This window comes from Dreissena polymorpha, chromosome 1, assembly GCF_020536995.1.
Source record: "Dreissena polymorpha isolate Duluth1 chromosome 1, UMN_Dpol_1.0, whole genome shotgun sequence".
NCBI classification, from domain to species: Eukaryota; Metazoa; Mollusca; class Bivalvia; order Myida; family Dreissenidae; genus Dreissena; species Dreissena polymorpha.
The window spans coordinates 22,005,989-22,026,999 of NC_068355.1; the positions used below are offsets into that span (position 1 = coordinate 22,005,989).

Here is a 21,011-nt window from a genome sequence, read left to right on the forward strand (position 1 = left end):
GAAAGCGATATCAAGCATCGTAAGGCGACAAAGTCGCCTACGTCGCCTTCTAGGATGATCCCTGCCCCTATTGCGCCGCTTTGAAATAAAATTTCAATATATCATTTGGCAGGTTTAGAAATTATCTCCCTTTTAAAGCTTATTACTTTCCTTGGATTGTATTTTTTTTACTTTTGACCTTGAAGGATGACCTTGGCCTTGAACTTTCACCACTCAAAATGTGCAGCTTCATGAGATACACATGCATGCCAAATATCAAGTTGCTATCTTCAATATTGCAAAAGTTATGGCCAATGTTAAAGTTTTTGGACGGACAGACAGACAGACTTGACGGACAGTTCAACTGCTATATGCAGTGCTCCAGCTGGGCCTAAATCGAAGGGCGCCGCGCCCTGCCCTGCCCTCCCCCCCCCTGAACCTCCGCCCTGCCCCCCCCCCACTCAAAAAAAAAAAAAAATTTTTTTTTTTTTTTTTCATATGATAATTCATAAATTTCTTATTACATTGTAATTAGTTTAATCCTCATTAACATGCAATAGAAAGCATTCAAGAAACACCCGCGCGCTGGAACGTGCCCTTTTCACAAAATACTGCGCATCGAAAGTGCCCTTTTCACAAAATACTGCGCGTCGAAAGTGCCCTTTTGACAAAAAAGCCACCCTGCCCTTTTCAAATTCTAGCTGGAGCACTGTATATGCCACCATACCTGAGGCATACAAATAATTCGACTATGTAGGTCATTATCAATTATGTGACATTGGAGCATTTCCGCTTAAGAAACCCGGGGAAAATAGCTAGAACAGTCTTTCTAGTGGAACACGTTAGGATTTCACATACGAAATAACAAAGCTGTAGACATTGTGGTTTAACAGAAGAAGTTATTATGCTAAATAAAACCATAAAAAAAATGTGATTCTTGTGGACTGGCCAATTTGTATCCCAAGGTCTCCATCTTAACATGTTTGTACAGGATCTACCAGATATGACATATCAAATATTTGGTCTGAGACTTATGACAGAATCATATTTTTTAAGTCATAAGTCTTTATTAATCATGAATCCACTGGGGCGTGGCCAGTCTTGACAAGAAGGGCATGATTCGGACGAACTTTGCAGAGGACAACAAATGCATCAAAATACGTATCTATGTGGTAAAAGGTTAATTTAATTCTACATTTACATTTAATTGTGCTGATTTCATTTGCAGTTGCACAAATGCTATGCTTTTCTTTTACTTGTTCCATGTTTTGTTTGCGTGACTTATGTATTAATGACTGACACATGGTCTGGTCAAGACACTTTAACATTAGAGGTTACATTACACTAAATCATTGTGTATCCCTCCGTGGTCCATTCGAAAGTAGTGCCTATTTCTACAGAGTTCCTTTTCTCTTCTTGAATATAAGCCATTTAACAATGTGAGACATGTCTTTTGTGGTTATTTGTAATATCCTGTATGTGTCTGGAGTACTTTGATGCCTTGAATTGGAAGCTTACTTAAAAGATGAACTTTTGAGGGTGTGTTTTCTATTGTGTGGGGCTTTTGTCGAAATTAGGATTCCGAAACACGTTTTTCTACGGTGGGTTCATTCGACAGCGATTTACTTTCTTAGAAGTTGCGAGACGGTATGTTTTTGATTGCAATTATTGGAAGAGGACAGATCCATCTTTAAAATGATACCAGGTTCGGAAAAAATTATACGTCGAAAAGGCAAGAAACATGCTGTGAAAGTTGTCAGTTTTATAATGGGACCCTATGGGAATCAGAATTAGTGTAATATAACCTAGAGCATGGAAGTTTTTTGTGACACATTGTCAGATAGTCAGGAAAATATAGAATATGAAGTGATATTAAAATCCTTCTAGGAATGCAAACATTACAGAGCTGATATTAATTTCAGACAGAATACTCACACCCACACCCACACACCAGAACTCAGGCCAGCATAGAGGGAAGGTGTAACTAATATTTGACCTCCTTCAGGGCCTTAAACATGCCAAAAGTGTGAACAAATCCCTTTAATGGCTTATCAACAGTGGATTTTAAATTGAACGTTTAAGATATGGTTCTCATATTGCAACCATTACTAGTCTATTCTTCAAGTGATTTGGCAGGTATTATATGAAAGCAATTCAATTGATTGTAGATCTTTTCAAATTGCCTGACACTACACTCACACAAAGAGATTTGCGGAGCGATTATATCTAATGAATATATTACAATTTACAGGTATTCACTGGGTAGGGTAATCTCATTGTAGGAGCTATTGAAGCATGGGTACTGAATAATTTTCAAATGTCATAATTGGACCAGAGAACATTTTAAGGTATAACATTTCCATTATAATTATACAAGTGTGCTATCAATTCAAATGATCAAATAAGCAATGTCAGTGTTCTGCCATTAGTATATTCAAGATAAATATGTTAATAGATCTGTTATTCAGCTTTTAAAAATTACTTTAACATTCCAACAGACCTACAGTGAGTTAAATGAATATACTCTATGGACATTTCTGTTTTGAAAAATTCTTTTAAAGCTATTGAGTTGGTCACAAGTGATACATTATCTTATGCAACTTAATTTCTTATGTTTATAATAATACTTCACATATTTATATATAAACCATTAACTGCTACTGACAATCAATTATTAAGTAATTTGAGTTTACAATAATGTATCCATGTCAATTTTATATGTATTTAAATCAATCTTGTGTGCCCTCCTAACAATGTACACCAATCAAGGACATAAATAACAAGCAAATTGGTTGAATTCATATCCCCACATGACGCAATAAAGTTTGTTTATGGATGGGTGCTCATCTCTTGAAATACAGTATTATTCTTCAACAAAATAATAAGTATAGGGTAATTGTTTTACAGCATTGAAATTTTCCTCCTTAATATTTATAAACCCATGAAGTTGCAATTGTTGAAATCTTATAGCTTATCCGAGACAAAGCCCTGAAAGGTTATATCATAGAAAAATAACAAAGGCCAATAACTAGTATTTGAATAAGTGTAAGGTTATGGCTCTTGTGCAAGGCAATGCTCCGTATTGATATCTATACACCCATGAATAGTGTTTAATCTAGAAGGGCAGCGGGGCATGGCGCATGACTTAAAACTAGAAATGGTGCGGCAGAGGTCGACACATATCCCCAAGCCGCATGTTTGACCCAGGGGCGCCCCAGGGTTGGTAATGGGGCCATGCATAGTTGAGATTGACCGTATTGTCATAAGCGATGTTCAGTATGACTTTGAAGTAAATCGGTGTAGAAATAAAAAAGTTAATGTAAATTAATATAAGAGGGCCTGAAAGGCCAAAAGTCCCTCACCTGAGATAACAAGATATTATTGGGACAAATCTTCTGACCAAGTTTCATGAAGATCTGAAAATAAATGTGGCCTCTAGAGTGTTAACAAGGTTTTACTATAGCCACATTAGCAAAAATGCCCCGCCCCCTGGCGACCATGTTTTCAACCAACCAACATCATTGTTTAACTCGTCCAAGATATTATTGCGATCAATCTTCTGACCAAGTTTCATGAAGATCGGACAATAAATGTGTCCTCAAGAGTGTTAACAAGATTTTACTAAAGCCATATAAGGAAAAATGCCCCGCCCCCTGGTTGCCATGTTTTTAAAGCAACCAAAACCATTTTCATCCTCATCCAAGATATCATTGGGACAAATCTTAGACTGACCAAATTTCATGAAGATTGGACAATAAATGTGGCCTCTAGAGTGTTAACAAAGTTTTACTATAGCCATATTATAGCCATATAAGGAAAAATGCCCCGCCCCCTTGTGGTCATGTTTGTAAAGCAACCAAACCCATTTTCAAACTCACCCAAAATATGATTGGGAAAAATCTTATGACCAAGTTTCATGAAGATCGGATAATAAATGTGGCCTCTAGAGTGTTAACAAGGTTTAACTATAGCCATATAAGGAAAAAAGGCCCCGCCCCCTGCAGGCGGCCATGTTTTTCTAAAAGGGACATCATTTTTAAATCACTCAAGATATTATTAGGATGAATCTTCTCATCAAGTTTCATGAAGATTAGACAATAAATGTGGCCTCTAGAGTGTTAACAAGATTTTACTATAGCCAAATATAGCAGGAAAAATGCCCCACCCCTTGGCAGCCATGTTTTTCAAGCAAAGGTTACCATTGTCAAACTCATCAAAGATTTTATTGGAACAAATCTTCTGATCAAGTTTCATGAAGATTGGAAAATGAATGTGGCCTTTAGAGTGTTAACAAGGTTTTACTAAAGCAATATAAGGAACAAGAAATGTGTTTGTCGGAAACACTATGTCCCCTTCTGCGCCGTTTTGAATTATTTTATTTTTACCTTGAAGGATGACCTTGACCTTTCACCACTCAAAATGTGCAGCTCCATGACATACACATGCATGCCAAATATGAAGTTGCTATCTTCAATATTGCAAAAGTTATGGTAAATGCTAAAGTTTGCCCAAACAAACCAACCAACCAACAGACAGGGCAAAAACAATTTCCCCCACTATAGTGGTGGGGGACATAAAAATGCCCTGCCTCCTGGCGGCCATATTTTTCAACCAACCGGCATCATTTTCAAACTCATCCAAGATATTATTGGGATGTCTCTTCTGACCAAGATGATTGGACAATAAATGTGGCCTCTAGAGTGTTAACAAGATTTTACTAAAGACATATATAGCCATATAAGGAAAAATGCCCCGCCCCTTGGCAGCAATGTTTTTCAAGCAAAGGTTACCATTTTTGATCTCATCCAAGATATTATTAGGATGAATCTTATCGTACAACTCTTGCAAATGTTCTGGCACAACACTACTCTCACTAAAACTTGACTCACTAATCATTATAATATGATGAATTAATAAATAATATGCAAAGAACTTATCAGTATATCATTATATTGATTATATTAGTATAACATTTAATAATTATAGAATAAACAATGATTGACTCATGACATTGACAATCTTACTATGTGTACATCGTAACTGACTATTTAAAGGTAATAATAGGCATTGATATAGGTCATAGCAATATCTCTTTATGCTATGTACTTTGTGAAACAATTGTTTTAATGTATGAAACCAATTTGTGTATATTATTATCTGTCTACTCCAAATTAACATTGACCAACTCTAAAAAAAATATTTTGGTAATAAATAATATTTATTTTATACAATATTTGTATACATATTCTTAAATATCATTGCTAACGAATCAGAAAGTTTCAATAGGTCATCATTCCGAAAAAAATGAGTTAATGGTTTTCTGTAGAAGCGTAGTGTTGAGCACCTGCTTACAGTTTACAGTTTTTAAATTATACTATGTTAATATGACAGAAGTGGTTTCATTTTTTTTAGACGCTTGATCTACATTACAGCCAACGCGGAACAAACATAATCCGCAGCTATGCCACGGCCCGAAATTTAGTATGCGGCGGCCGTGGCGAGTGTTCACGCGGCGTATTGCTGAGGCACTCGGCATCGATCTGCGCAACGACGCCGAGTCCGTTTTAACCTCGCATACTTTCACAGAGTAAATCTGCCGCATACGTACGCGGCAGATTGAGTGAAAAGATATACACCTACATGTACATTTGTGTAGCATAGAAACCTAGATTTATGCTACTTTCATATTTATTATTTTCACGTTTTAATAAGCGATATGGCACGTAGTGCGCTTTAACAAATTATCGTTGAATAAATAACGCACAATATTAATGTTTCGTTCGATTCTGAAATGAGCTTTCTTAAATTTGTAATCCGCAACACACTTCCGAATTTTAATGCTAATGCTACATTAACAAATTCTAGCGTCAAATAAACAGTGCTAAAATATCCTTTGTCTCCATAAAAAGCTCGCGAAAATTATGCAGACATGTACAACGTCGCATGGAAAGTTTGGGTGTATTTTGTTTGTATAAAAACATTCATCATGTCAGGCGATTTATGCGTGTTCAATGGGAAAAAAAACCGGTCCAATTGGGCGCTATTTCATCACATCTTTAAATGGTAACAAACGCCAAAATGTACTTGATACTTGAGAATAATTGCGAATGTGTGCGTGTCTTGAGCACTTTTATCGTAAATATTTACCGGAATTTCCTTTAAAACTGGAATATACGGGATTATCGGGTCATGATAAGCAATATCTGTATAATATAAACAAAATGAAACTAATTTATATACACATAGTCAAACAATAGTTATAATAAGCTGATAATTAACAAAACAACAATTAAGTGTTGGTTATTGATGTGGCTTCAAACTGCCAATTGTCTCAGCTAAAATATAAAAGCAAAAACAACAAGCAATTATAAATCAACCAACTGCTGTATTCTTGACCACTTGTATGTGCCAACACATAATTACGTGACGTTTATTTGTGAAATACATACACTACGGGCAGGAAACAAACTAACTAGGCCAGCCACATTAAATGTGCTTATATGCTAATACATGTTGTCGTAAAAATTAAACCCAAAACAAATATGTCTGTTGATCATTTTAATATAAAGACAATAATCATACAGTGCAATAAACGCACAAAAAGTAACTTAAAGTATTTAAGCCGATTCTATAAATGACAATGGCAAAGATTATTGGAATTTTATTAATACATGCCTGTGATAATCGTATTTTGTTTTAATTAATTCCATTTTTTTTTATTTGCATTCTTTTAAAATAATAATTATTTATATCCGGATGACAGCAATTTCTTTAGAAACGGGAATGCAATCACTAAAAATAAAACACAGCATGTTTTTTTATTAACTAATTTATCTATTTTGAATCTGTGCGCATTAAATTATGATTTTAAATATAATTATAATTGTTCTTTTAAATTTCTTTGACTAACTTATCATTTAAAAAAGATTTTGATTTGAAGATGCGCATGGACTCGGCGTCATGTAGCGGATCGCGGCTTGCCTCGGCATGTCTCGGCGGAAAGATGCGAAGCTTCGCTGCGAAATGTTTCAACGGCCGACTCGGCATCAACTCGTTGCGCATTGCCGCCGCGGATCGCAAAATATGTTTGTTCCACGTTGGCTGTACTGTAATTAATCTATTCTATTTTTTTTTTTAACTTTGATCATTTTTTCCTCTTTGTTCTTTTTTTTGGTACAAATGTCTTAAAATTTCACCCATGTTGTATTAGTCAAAGATTGTTGATGAATGTCCCAGAAGTGGTTTAAATGCAATGCCAAAAGCTTGAATAATGACAATAAGGATAAATCCAGAAATAAGCATTAGTGAAAAATATAAGTGCCAACTAAGGCAAATGTGAAGTAAAGTACAAATGGACGGATTGGTCAATCAATATATACCTCACACATAAATCAAGGCCGGGGCATACACACTATTGACTGATAAAATCCTAACAAGGGCTGTTTGTAAAACACACATGCCCCCAAATGGGCTGTCAGTTGCAGTGGCAGCCATTGTGTGATTACGTTAGAAACCATTTTACTGATTCAGGTCTCTGTAACTTGACCTTTGACCTAGTGACCTGAAAATCAAAAAGGGTCATCTGCCATCTGTCATAATCAATGTACAAATGTACCTATGATCCTCGGCATAAGCGTTCTTGAGTTCTCATCCAGAAACCATTTTACTATTTCGGGTCACCCTGACCTTGACCTTTGACCTAGTGACCTGAAATTTGCTAATCCACCGATAATTACGAGTTATGCCCATATTATATAAACTGGAATCACAGATCATTTTTTATACTAACAAGTCATAATACTACACATAAACATTAAGAAAACACATTTCCTCGATGAGATACATAAATTATCTGAGTAGAATTAAATTGCTACGTCATGACCTTCCACATTGTAAATGGCAGACGTATTGTAAATTAACATTGAACCCGTGTTCAAATTAACAAATGGCGATTCAAATTACAAGTAATGGTGATTCAATAATGGAGAAAGCATTAACTGGATGTAACAAACATTTGATAAGGTTTGTTAAACCAGATAACAACAAGGAAAACTTGAATAATTAAAGTTAAACTACTACTGGTAAGGCCAGGGACTTCAATAGATTTTAGAAACCAGGAGTCAATGACCCCTGGATTGAAATTTTGAAGAGTCAAATTGAAAAATGCTGGGGTCAATTTTGAAGCGCGTTTATTGTGTTTTTGTCTGTATTGTTCATTTTTTTGATAAAAAGATGCTCTAAGAGTAACACAATATCTTGAAAAATTAACTTATACTGCTTTAATTATTAAATAACAATACCATGATACATAACACAACATATTTAAATGAATTGGTACACAAAGATAATGACAAACTAGTGACCTGAAAATCAATAGGGGTCATCTGCGGGTCACGATCAATGTACCTATGAAGTGTCATGATCCTAGGCAAAAGCATTCTTGAGTTATCATCCGAAAATCATTTTACTATTTCGGGTCACTGTGACCTTGACCTTTGACCTTGTGACCTCAAAATCAATAGGGGTCATCTGCGAGTCATGATCAATCTACCTGTGAAGTTTCATGATCCTAGGCATATGCGTTCTTGAGTTATCATCCGAAAACCATTTTACTATTTCAGGTCACCGTGACCTTGACCTTTGACCTAGTGACCTCAAAATCAATAGGGGTCATCTGCGAGTCATGATCAATCTACCCATGAAGTTTCATGATCCTAGGCGTATGCATTCTTGAGTTATCATCCGGAAACCATTTTACTATTTCGGGTCACCGTGACCTTGACCTTTGACCTAGTGACCTCAAAATCAATATGGGTCATCTGTGATTCATGATCAATCTACCCATGAAGTTTCATGATTCTAGGCGTATGTGTTCTTGAGTTATCATTAAAAAACCATTTTACTATTTCGGGTCAACGTGACCTTGACCTTTGACCTAGTGACCTCAAAATAAATAGGGGTCATCTGCGAGTCACGATCAATGTACCTATGAAGTTTCATGATCCTAGGCCCAAGCGTTCTTGAGTTATCGTCTGACAACCACCTGGTGGACGGACGGACCGACCGACAAACCGACATGAGCAAAGCAATATACCCCCTCTTCTTCGAAGGGGGGCATAATAATTTATGCGAACAATATTGACTAACTTTTTCAAAAACAAAACATGTTCCTTTCACCACTTTTATTCTTTGTATCACTATGCTATGTTTATTTGTAAAAACAATAAATGCTCATTAAAATCTACTTCATCATAACACATTTAAGTCTTTTAACACATTTAAGTAATTTAAGATATGAACCGGTATCACCTTTTCATCACATATTTATCATCATTACATGTATATTATCATCATCCCTATGATAGCTTTTGTAACAAAACACAATCTAACTGCATGGAACATCTAGTATATCTATTACTGTTTATTCGAATACTATACATGTCCTAAATATATACATTAAGAATGCCTTACCAGGGATTTCAATAGACGCAGAATCCTGCGTTTTGATGCGAGCAAATGGGACTTCAAAATTTATGTTTGGGATGTCCAAAATTTATGGTTTGGAAGTCAGGACTTTCAACTTTTAAAAGCTAGCGAAAGCGCTGTCCAGTTTAAAAAAAAATAAAATTATTTTTTAGAAAGAACTCTCTAATGATAAATATATCTCAAATTTATTTCACAAACAACTAACAAAGTATATAACAAATTAATATGATTTTGAATTTTTATAGAGTTATATTAAATTAGTTTTTCCCAAATCAGTGAAATTTTCATATGAATTGTATTTTTTTCCCAAAATGGCCAGGAAAAGGCCTGATGTCAGGGTGTTTTTTTTTTTAAAAGGGGAAGACGCTGGACGCTGGGTAAAAGGGGAAAATCGAGCGCGAAAGAGACATATTTGGGGAAAAAATAAAAACTGTTCATTTCAATGTCTATAACTCGCCTACAGACTTTAGGGGGTTTTTTTTAGAAAAAGAGGCATGTCTCTGATCTTTTTGTTCTTAAACACATGAACAAGTATGATATTAAAGTCAAAGTCCTAAATAAAGTTGCAGGGGTAGATCTAATAATGGGAAATGTTTTCAACTGGAGCCGGGGAACGATGTCAATATTGTGAATTCAATTTCATGATGAATGGGTTGACGATCTAGACCTGCTACAGTATTGGAAGGGAAAGGTGCGGCAGCTGCCGATTGTCTACTTTCAATTTCACAATAATCCGGACAGTATTAATCGATGTTGATTACATGTACCTCCGAATCCTGCTGGGTTTCAACGGTTTTTGATGATTCATTCTTAAAAAATGTGTCAATGCAATTAATATTTTCCGAGTCCGAACGTTTTATTTTGTTCGTGTATGAACGCAAATTGTGAGACTTTTTTCTGTTTTAACGTTTATATCTTGGCTTTCACATAACCTGGATGAAAATTCGACTGGTTTCCGGTAATTAATTGACGAAACACCCTTCTCGCGCAAGACCGGAATCCAGTAAAATAGTCACATGATTAATACGATTAGTTGCCTGGTTTCCATGACGTAATTTAAGAGCTATATATAGAATCACTGGGATTCCCAGATTTGAGTGTCCGTCGGGAGAGAGAGAGAGAGAGAGCGAGATTGTTGTACATGGTACAAATTGGATAAGTGGCGACTTCCCAAAAGAAAAAAAACATTTCTTTGAGGGTAAAATATAATAATTTGGAGAAAATTATATTTTTGGAGGGGAAATAGTAGTTTTAGGGGAAAAATTCTGGTAGGGGAAGACGCCGAATATCGGCGTTACTTTCTTAGTAAAAAAAAACCCTGGATGTATCTTTATTGTGTCAATATTTGTTGATAAAAACATTCCAATTTGGTCCATTTTATTGATAAAAAATGCTCAAATTTGCCATTTTATCGATTAAAAAATCCAAATTAGACTCAAAATGTCTAGGAAAACTCGGAGACTGTGCATGAAAGCCAAACTGTCTGAAACTAATGTTGAAAAAATCATTGATGTATATTTAAGAAAAAGGACAGAGAAATTCAGCTGTGAATATTACATTCATACATACACGTGTATTCATATGATAAATATCTGTTATCATAACATCATATAAGAGTGAATTTTGAATTTTCCCCTTTTCCTTAAAAAAAACGCGTTTTTCCCCTTTGGACGGGCCATCCAATCATTACCTATTGGTAAAAAAAACACTCCTTGATTTACTTTTTCGCAAATAGCATGTCATTAACACAAACCAGTAAAATGCAATCTCAAATTAAGTTCATTTAATGATTTTAATTAATCTATTTGATATATATTTCACGTAAATATTATTGTTTGGAAAAATTAGTATCAATATGCTCCTCCCCTTACTGCAAATTCTTCTAAGCGTATGTCTTATAAGAAAATTAGTAAATTTTAGATGTGCAGTTGCAATATTAGAAGCTATTATTTATTCCCTTCAAAACTTACCATGTTAACCAGTTCATAACACTATATATCGTCCAACCTCTATCTTCTAACATAACTTATAAATTGTATAATGCATATATACTGAAAGGTTGTATGAACTTAATTGCTGAATAAATGTTGCGTTGTTTTTCACCTGTTTGGGTACAGGTCCTGTCCCCTAGAAATTGGGAATTTTTGAGTCGCGAAATCCTTCAAATTGGGAATTTTCGCGTCGTGAAATCCATCAAATTGGAAAATATCAAAAATCATACAAATACATCAACTGGAATCTATTTTATGTAGTAAACAATGCTTTTATACACTGTCAATGGCATTGTGGGATAGGGTAGATCATAAGTCTGTATAACAAATACCAGTTTATTTAAAAAAAAAATTAAGAACTGGTTTTCCAGATATAATTAATGGGTATTGCCGCAAAATTACTGAAAATTGTTTAAAATGGCATAAAGCCCAATTGAAAAATTACTTTGTGTGGCAATTTGAGATAACTTGTCTAAATTAAAAGGACCAGCAGATGACCATTGTTATAATGGAAAACAGAAATTTAGGTGGCTAAATTTATGCTTGGCTGATTTCGTTTTGTTCACCTTCTTCAAGTAGTATTTTGAATTGTGACTCATTTTCTGGCTATTTATATAAAAACCATGATGCGAGTGTGCAAAATCGTCGGAAGTAGTTGACTTTTTAACTTCGCCGCGAGTATTTGAAGAGTAAAACAAGATTTCGGATTTCCATATTTGGGTTTGTTTACTACATAAAGACGTTGCTACGAATAAAACCAAAACCCGGGAAAATATTTTGTCAAAGTCGGCATTTCGAAATATCTATCATTCTTTTCGGATAAGGGTTTTATTTTGTATATTGAATCTGTATTTAACGAGAACGTTCAATAAACAACTGTCACGAACATGTGAAACATTGTTATCGAAGCGTACAAAACAAGGTCAATTTTACTACTATTGCCTTATTTGGTTGACTGTTTCCCCCGCCAGCATTCAATAATGCCGCATTATGTATGCCCGCCCGGGAACAGTCAACTTGGTAACTAGGTGGCTCCACCTATCGGAAGTTGCGTCGGCCTCATTCTAAAAGAACAACAACAACTACAACAACAACCATTTCCTTTTCATACTTGTTTACTAACTTCTGAAGTCGTTTTGAGACAAAAAAGATAGTCTATTTGGGATTTTCGAATCGATACGAGGCGGTTTTTATATAAACTATTTGGGATAAGACCGTTTTCTAAATTGGGAAGGGTCCGTCGGCGATTTTGGGACCAGGTCCGGTTCCGATTGGGAACAGGGCCGTTTGGACCCTGTCAAAGAAGGAAAAAAAACGCTGTGTTGTTGTAATATGCATGTTTTGTTTGTAACAATATTTGTATTATTTGAAAATAAAAACGGAAGATGATAAGATAACAAAGTCATTGACAATAACATTCTTGATAAACTGAACCGTTTAATGTGAGATTTTTTTAATTATTGTATACATACGGCTGTTTTTCGTCAAGGTATTCATCATATAAAATGTTATCTTGTTCATTAAAAGTACGACTATCCACTTTAAACGAATACATTTTAAAATAAGACTGTACTATAGCTTTTGTTGGCTTTTACATGTGCAAATATAAACATTTTTTTGTCAGAAAGAGCTGCTTATTGATTTCTAATATAACAGCCCATTGTGTATTAAACAATTGTAATTTAATACCTAAAATAAAATTTATTATAAACGAAGATACCTCAATTACATCACCTATATTGTTTCCTATTTTTAATTTTGTTCAAATATATGGTACATTACAAATCCACTTAATACTATATTATTATTACATGTATTGTCACTCGATATTCATGTTTCTCTTAACTTCATAACTGTTGGGATATGATAAAAAAGGCATCATTCCCTAATATTATTCGAAGTCTGCTGTAATAATAAGTGGCGAAAATAGCGACCGTTTCTTTAGAAGAAGTAAAATTTATAAAGGATCAAATGTACTGTAAGTGTATAAACATTATGTTATTAAATGAATTTTTATGACTTGCATTTGTATGCAATTTGTTTTTCGGCTTTATGAGCGTGAGTACAATGCTCTAATTAATAAACCCTAATAAAACAATATAGCTCCATTAATATTAATGGTACATAACTTCTATAATGTAAAATAGACCTTATAAGCAAATGAGATTGAAAGCTGGTTGCTGCTTTAAAGGGGTCCTTCATTTATGAAACCCGATTTATTAGCACGATGTGATCGTTGTCTTGATGCTATTAAATCTGCATAAGAACATGCCAATATTCTTTGGACAAAGATAAATAGAGTTTATAAGTTATTTAATGCAATTGATACCGTATAAAAAACCTTAATGTATCCACTCGATGCAGATTGATGAGGTTTCATTAGCCTATAATACAATTAAGACCATATAATCGTATGTGAATGTTAACTGGGCGCAGATAAATAGGCATCCATCGGGGATTTTTTCAGAATTCAACCGTATATAAGCAGATTTGGGCGTTTTCTGGATGCTGTTGTTAATGTTTGTTGTTTTTGAGGGGAGAGGCTTATTAGTTCTACAATGGTAGAACAACGTATAAGAACACGCAGACATTTTATGGACGTACATAAATAGAAGATAAAATTAACTTTTACGCAAATAATAGCATCTGAGCACACTCAATGTGTTGACTCGACGCAGATTGATAGGCTTCTATTAGTAACAATGTCAGCATATTCTAAAGTAGCCTGAAAATGTGATGTCATACCCTATCCATCTTGTTTTACTGGTGGCAACCTGCCACCTTGTATTACATTAAAGTGTAGCTCAATATTACCAGAAAACTTATAACACTTGATAGTTTGATGAAAGAGAAAATTTGGCCTGTCTTTGTTACTATTAGCTCTATAATGCACCGAGCCGCAAAATAAACAACCAGAACAGTTCATAACTAAAACACAATCTGCAATATAAATCTGTTTTCAAATTTAATCTGGTGTGCACGTCTGCACATATCAAACAGTATTAACACTAACCAAGTTGTGTAGCTTCGGCCATGCAAACGGGATCGAACCTGTCGTGGGGCGAATGATCAGTGTAATTATGTGGTAAAAATGTCATGATTTATAATTAAATATATGGTAAAAAACACTATGGATTTATTATTAAAAGGGCCTACCACACTTTCATCGTTGCTGTTGCAGAATTGAGCTTTAGTCTATGGTCGTTTATTGGAAATACATAAAATATTCCCGCGTTGTTTACGGGTCGGTTGTTTACTGCATCGAGTTGTGAAAATAGCTTCTTTTAGATCAATTCGTTCCTCCGAATTTCGTACCAAAAATGTAGAAAAATTCCTTATTCCAATTCGGCGATATCATCGTTGCCATGCCGAATTGCGATACAGCAAAATTAAATAAAATGTTCTTATCGGTTGCTGAATAATCACATAAATTCACTGAACAAGAGGCACGTTTGCTCCCTTCATAATGTCGCGATGGATATGACTGAAGAGCGCAGAGGGCCCATATCCGCAGAAAGGGTTTTAAGTGAACGGAAAGGGCCATAATTATGTACTTTTTTTTTTGCCTTGTATACAAATTGATCTCGATGATACAATTATACCATGAACCTAGTGTACAGACTAACTCCACCCTGACTGTCGCCTGCCAGGGCATTTCAATTTGACAAAAGAATTTAAGTAAAAATTTGGATTTTTTAAACGCGAAAACGCTCATTTTGGAATTGTTAGCATCTATAAAAATCTTGAAAAAAAGAAGAATAGATTAATGTAGGTAAATATTATAATTAATAAAAAAAAGTGCACGATCATATAACAATGCGAGGTAAAAGGTATTGAAACAAAACACTTTTTGGAGGGGTGGGGAAGAGGGGGGGGTAAGGGAGAATGGAAGCTGGATGCAATTGGAAAAGGGTATGTTTCAGACAATCAGCTTCTCGTTAAAAAAATCGGCTCCCGATTAATTTGTCATCCGGACAATCGGCTCCTGCACTATTTTCAACTATTGTGTATATTGTGTGATCTGTCTTGACCGCAAAATGGTTATATGTAAGTCTGACTTTATGATGCATTGTTGCTTTTCTTCTCCGTGAAATATCAAACATTTCTGAAGTCAAAAACATTGGTCTTAAAGGTGTTGATTAATTTATTATATTCCATAAACAAATACGATTCCAGCCCATAAGGCATAAGTACGCCATAGGCGGGACAGTCTATTACTGAACCCCAATGGACGGAATGCAATAAGATTGTCGTAGAGTCTCAAGCGATCCAAATACCATTTTTGTGCCGTTCCGCGGAAACCCAGCGTCTGCGTCTCATCGGTGTATCGTTGCGTTCTACCGGGCTGCTGTTGCAAAGACGCCACCAATAAGATAAACTTAGAAATATTTCCCGCGACATAGTGCACTATTGGTTCTTCACCAAGAGAGATGTCCGTTTAACGCAGCGGCCCATACACGAGCCTCTCACGTAGGCGACCCGGTTTCAATCCCCGTTAAAGGCCAATGTCGTTTGGTGGTCACCATTGAATGTATTTCAGCAAACCGAGAAGCTGGAAATTGCAACTGTAATCAACATTTACACTAACTTTTGCAAGTTTAGTCAGTAAATTAATTATTAGTGCTCGGGGATACTTCGGGTACAATTGGTGTGAAATATATTTATAAATTAACTTTAAGAAGTATTTCATTGTACTCAGTGTGAACAAGCGGATAATAATAACTCCCCAAACACAACAACTGACATATGTCCGTTATGGTCTTTTAGCAATAAATACACCCTTTGTGAAACAATATTAATCAAGTTTATGCATTGGTCAGGTTTGTATCCATTTCAAAAAGGTAATTCGTTCAGTTATGATACATAAATAATTAAAATTATATATGTGTGTGCAGTACTTTGGTTTGGACGTGTTTTTATGCATATGCATACGCAGCGGGGTAAAAATATACAGTAAACGGGTATTTCAAGCAGTTTATGCCAACATCCAATCAGCGCAATTGTATGGTATTTTAAAACCTTATTTTAAACGTTTTTTCTCCCAAATATTTTTGACGAAAGTTTAGACTGAATGTTAGAACATGTTCCTTAATACATGAATATAAAACAATATCAGATGCCGGGCCATATGAAAACAGCATGATGCTACTGCTTTATGTAATTTAAAGTGGATCAGATTCAAAAGCATACATATAGATTGTAAGTTAGCGCAAACTTGTAACGTTTTTATGTGATTAACACAATCCGTATCAGGAACCGCAAAGACATCGTAAGTGTCACTAGACCGGAATGTGGACAATGTATCACTAATCTCTCGCTATACGGACAAGTAGAGTTACCGAGTGAGCCTAGCGGGCCGCGTACACAGCTTTAGTTTGGTACAGGGACGAAAGCATAGTTTCATTAAAACACTCACATATTTTTCCATAAAATTCAAGAAAATAATGGGAATTTCAAAATTTAAATCAATTTAGTAAAACAAGTATCAGATGCCATTAAACACTTCTTCTCATGTTTGTAATAAAGATTTCTTATTACATTATATCGATGTTTCTTTTTTGTAAATTTACTAAAACTTACATTTCCTCGTTGATAAGGCATTGGACTTTAAAATTCCTCTATGGGAGTGCATTTGTCCATTTTCTCAGGAGTGGGAATATGCCGTGTTGTAAGTTTAGCAGCGCTGTGGGATAACTAGGCTTTATACATGTGCGTAAGTGTCTAAGTCTAATCAGGAACGACACTTTCCGTCTAAACTGGATTTTAAATTTGGAAGACACCTCCTTAAACAAAAAAAACAACATTAAAAGAGGTAAGTGTCGTCCCTGATAAGCCGGTGCGGAATGCAAGGCGTATCAATAATGACACTGTACGCATTAAGCCCAGTTTTCCCAGAACGCTTCTCATTTGTATACGTTTATGTTATTGAAATCATTTAACTTGTTTATGTACCGGCATCTAAGATTATTTTATTTAATAAAAAATATTTTTTGAATAATGTTTTTTCAAGTTTCTATTTAATCAGGAGCACTCATTCCATAAATGTGTATATTTTTAAATATTCATAATTGAGGTATTGCTTCTGAAGATTGTTTTCCTTATTGCTTACTTTGGTCACACAACTCATGTTTCTGAACTAATGGGACTTAGGCAATAATAAGATGTCGTTTAAAGACTGCTCATAAAACGTACATTAAAGTGGCGTAACATTTTCCCTTATTGTCTTGTGTTCTTTGGAAACTGTGTTATCAATATTTGGTGTTTTTTTTTTCGGAGACCGAAACAAGTCTTATTAAGGGACATTGATGACGATTTACCTTTGATCATTATAGATGCGATTTTATTAATTGATTATATGCGTGTATGCCATAAATAATTGCCCACGTGCATGTTATTGATCCTTAAGTGATCAATTCCGTGCACAGTACAGAATAGTGATCTATTCCGTTCACAGTACAGAATGGAGCCTCGTTCTGGAAAACCTGGACGTCATGCATGTGGGTAAATTATCTTCCCTGATTAGACTGTGCAGTCCGCATATTCTAGTCAGGGACGACACTTGGGCTGCATGCCAGTGGGTAAATTATCGTCCCGGATTAGACTGTAAAGTCCGCATATTCTAGTCAGGGACGACACTTGGGCTGCATGCCAGTGGGTAAATTATCGTCCCGGATTAGACTGTGCAGTCCGCATATTCTAGTCAGGGACGACACTTGGGCTGCATGCATGTGGGTAAATTATCGTCCCGGATTAGACTGTGCAGTCCGCATATTCTAGTCAGGGATGACACTTGGGCTGCATGCATGTGGGTAAATTATCGTCCCAGATTACACTGTGCAGTCCGCATATTCTAGTCAGGGACGACACTTGGGCTTCATGCATGTGGGTAAATTATCGTCCCAGATTAGACTGTGCAGTCTGCATATTCTAGTCAGGGACGACACTTGGGCTGCATGCATGTGGGTAAATTATCGTCCCAGATTAGACTGTGCAGTCCGCATATTCTAGTCAGGGACGACACCTGGACTTCATGCATGTGGGTAAATTATCGTCCCAAATTAGACTGTGCAGTCCGCATATTCTAGTCAGGGACGACACCTGGGCTTCATGCATGTGGGTAAATCCCAAATTAGACTGTGCAGTCCGCATATTCTAGTCAGGGACGACACCTGGACTTCATGCATGTGGGTAAATTATCGTCCCAGATTAGACTGTGCAGTCCGCATATTCTAGTCAGTGACGACACTTTCCGCCTACACAAGATTGTCTTTTAGAATCCACTTTGTGTATACGCAAAATTTCATGAAAAGCGGCGTCACTCAATAGTGTAGCTTTTCGTAATAGCGGTCAACCTGTGAACATTCAATAAAATTAACGATTACTAGTACATCCATAATCGCAAAAATCATGTTTAATTTATAAATAAAAAATGAAGACTATTATTTGCGGTATACCTTTACAAGAAATGATCAAATATAACTCGTAAATGGATGGAGCACATAAGTTATAAAATAGTTCCTTAATTATGTCAGAAAGCACTACAGTAGTATATCATTTTCAACCAAATATCAATCATATTCCGCCGCAATGACTTATTATTCTTAATCTAAAATGTACCATCGAAAGAGTCGCACGCGTCATATGAGGCTAAAGAAATAAACATAACAAGATACACTACGGGTAAAACTCGTCCCCACACAATGCCGTGTTTCCAAAAGATAACGAAGTTCCGCACAGATCTTTTTTATAGCTTTTTTTTGTCTTACAAAGAAATAGTTTGTTCTTGTGTATGTCTAACGACGGAATATTGTCTGAATATTTGAGGCATATTTTAGCGGCGCCATACTGAAACCTTCCGTTTTCTTACAAACGACTACACAAATAATAAAAGTATTATTCCCTCAATTAAATTATATGATTTTGTCAATAAAAATTGTCGCATTATAATGGAAAAAGCATTGTGCAGATTCTTTGTTCGATATTTGAACAGTTAGCTACGTAATCATATTTACATGTACGTTAATGAAATTTAAAGAACGTACAACTTAATCTCAACACAGAACATGTTGCGTACGGACACCTTTTTTACCACATTTATACAGCGCCCTTTCCATACAGTATGTGCGTTCAGAGGCGCTTCACATTTTATCCCCCCCCCCCCCCCCGATCACTGGGCCTTAAGTCGTTCGTCAACATTCGGCGCAGTATGCAGCCACAGCACATGTATACACCTGGGTGGAGAGGAGCAAATGTGGGATAAATTTCTTGCTCAGGAAATTTCCAGTGGTCAGGGCGGGATTTGGACCTCTCGATCTCTAAGCCAGCGACCTACCCTTAATCCACTGCTCCCACCTTTACTCTGGTAATTTTTGAAAATGACCGATTTAAATTACTGGAAACAAATAATGTGCGAACGAACTGTCAATATTCTCATCGACAAACAACACATTGATTATCGGGGTCATCCGCATTAATTTGATGTCGATTACTTTTTATTGGTTAAATGATCGTCAAACATTAACTGAAAAAACACCAACAAAGATCTGCGGCTCGCTTACTGAAACGTTATTTTCCGTTCTGATTAAAAGTCAAACGTTAAAAGTTGCGTTATTGGTCGACGACATGACAATCATTGAATTTGCGTTGTTTTTAAGATTTGCTTTAAATATTCCTTTAATTTTGAAATATTTATATCCCGAATACATATTTTAGTTTCGCTAGGAAGCGAAATGGTTTACGAGCAAAAACAAATACATAACTAAAAGGCATGTCCGATGTTATTTTCACCATACATTGAGCTGAGGCGTAAATAACGGTGTCTTTGCTAGCTTCAAGTTCTTTGCAACATCATAAACAACACGGTGAAGGATCCACTCGCGTAAGTGCATGATCACATAAGTTAAGTCACATATTTTGTTAAAACAACATATTTTCCCATCGCAATTGTTAGAGAATCGTCGTTCAAAACTGTCTCCGTTGAGTACTCTTTTACAACTGGTGCTTCAAGTCGCAAACAAAATTGTCTTGTACGTTGTGAAACTTATATAATATTTAAGCCGAGCAATAATACAAATATCTTTTTTTTCAATAGTTTATTGGCAATCCGGAATTCTGCCTTTGACCAAGAACATATATATACAAAAGATGTGGTCAAGACAGGGAATCATACAATATAACATTAAAGGTTTACTTTCTCAGAGTTAAGTTTAAAAGCTCCTGTCAAGAATTTTGCAATAGTTTTGAGTTTTAGAACATTTGTGATAGACATAATTGATATGTATTTACTAGTGATAGGCCAGGATGTTCTGATATTATATTTTATACGCAATATGTTATCTAATGGGCAACAAAGTAAAAGTGATATTCAGATTTGCATACATTTTGATAACAAAGTTTACACTTCCGCTCTTCTCTGGATATCCTATTATATCTGCCAATTTCTATTTCAAGACAATGTTATTTTTATCGAAATGTGCTCATTATGATTCTGGAGTTTTCGTTGGATATACAATCAAGGTGTTTTTCATAGTCGAAGTTTAAAAAAAAATTGAATAG

General features: G+C 35.5%; 2 protein-coding genes across 2 annotated transcripts in view; one reads left to right on the plus strand and one right to left on the minus strand.

The window, feature by feature from the left end:
- The window catches only part of LOC127843152 (uncharacterized), a 303,491-nt gene extending 288,380 nt beyond the window's left edge, over window positions 1-15,111 (minus strand). Inside the window, exons 1-2 of the mRNA XM_052373226.1 lie at window positions 15,079-15,111; window positions 14,613-14,651 (exon numbers count right to left, since the gene is read on the minus strand). Coding sequence (XP_052229186.1) covers window positions 14,613-14,651; window positions 15,079-15,111 — 72 coding nt within the window. The remainder of the gene's footprint in view (window positions 1-14,612; window positions 14,652-15,078) is intronic.
- LOC127874091 (uncharacterized) overlaps window positions 1-21,011 on the plus strand; it is a 331,818-nt gene that overhangs the window by 86,297 nt on the left and 224,510 nt on the right. The gene's annotated exons all lie outside the window — the stretch shown is intronic.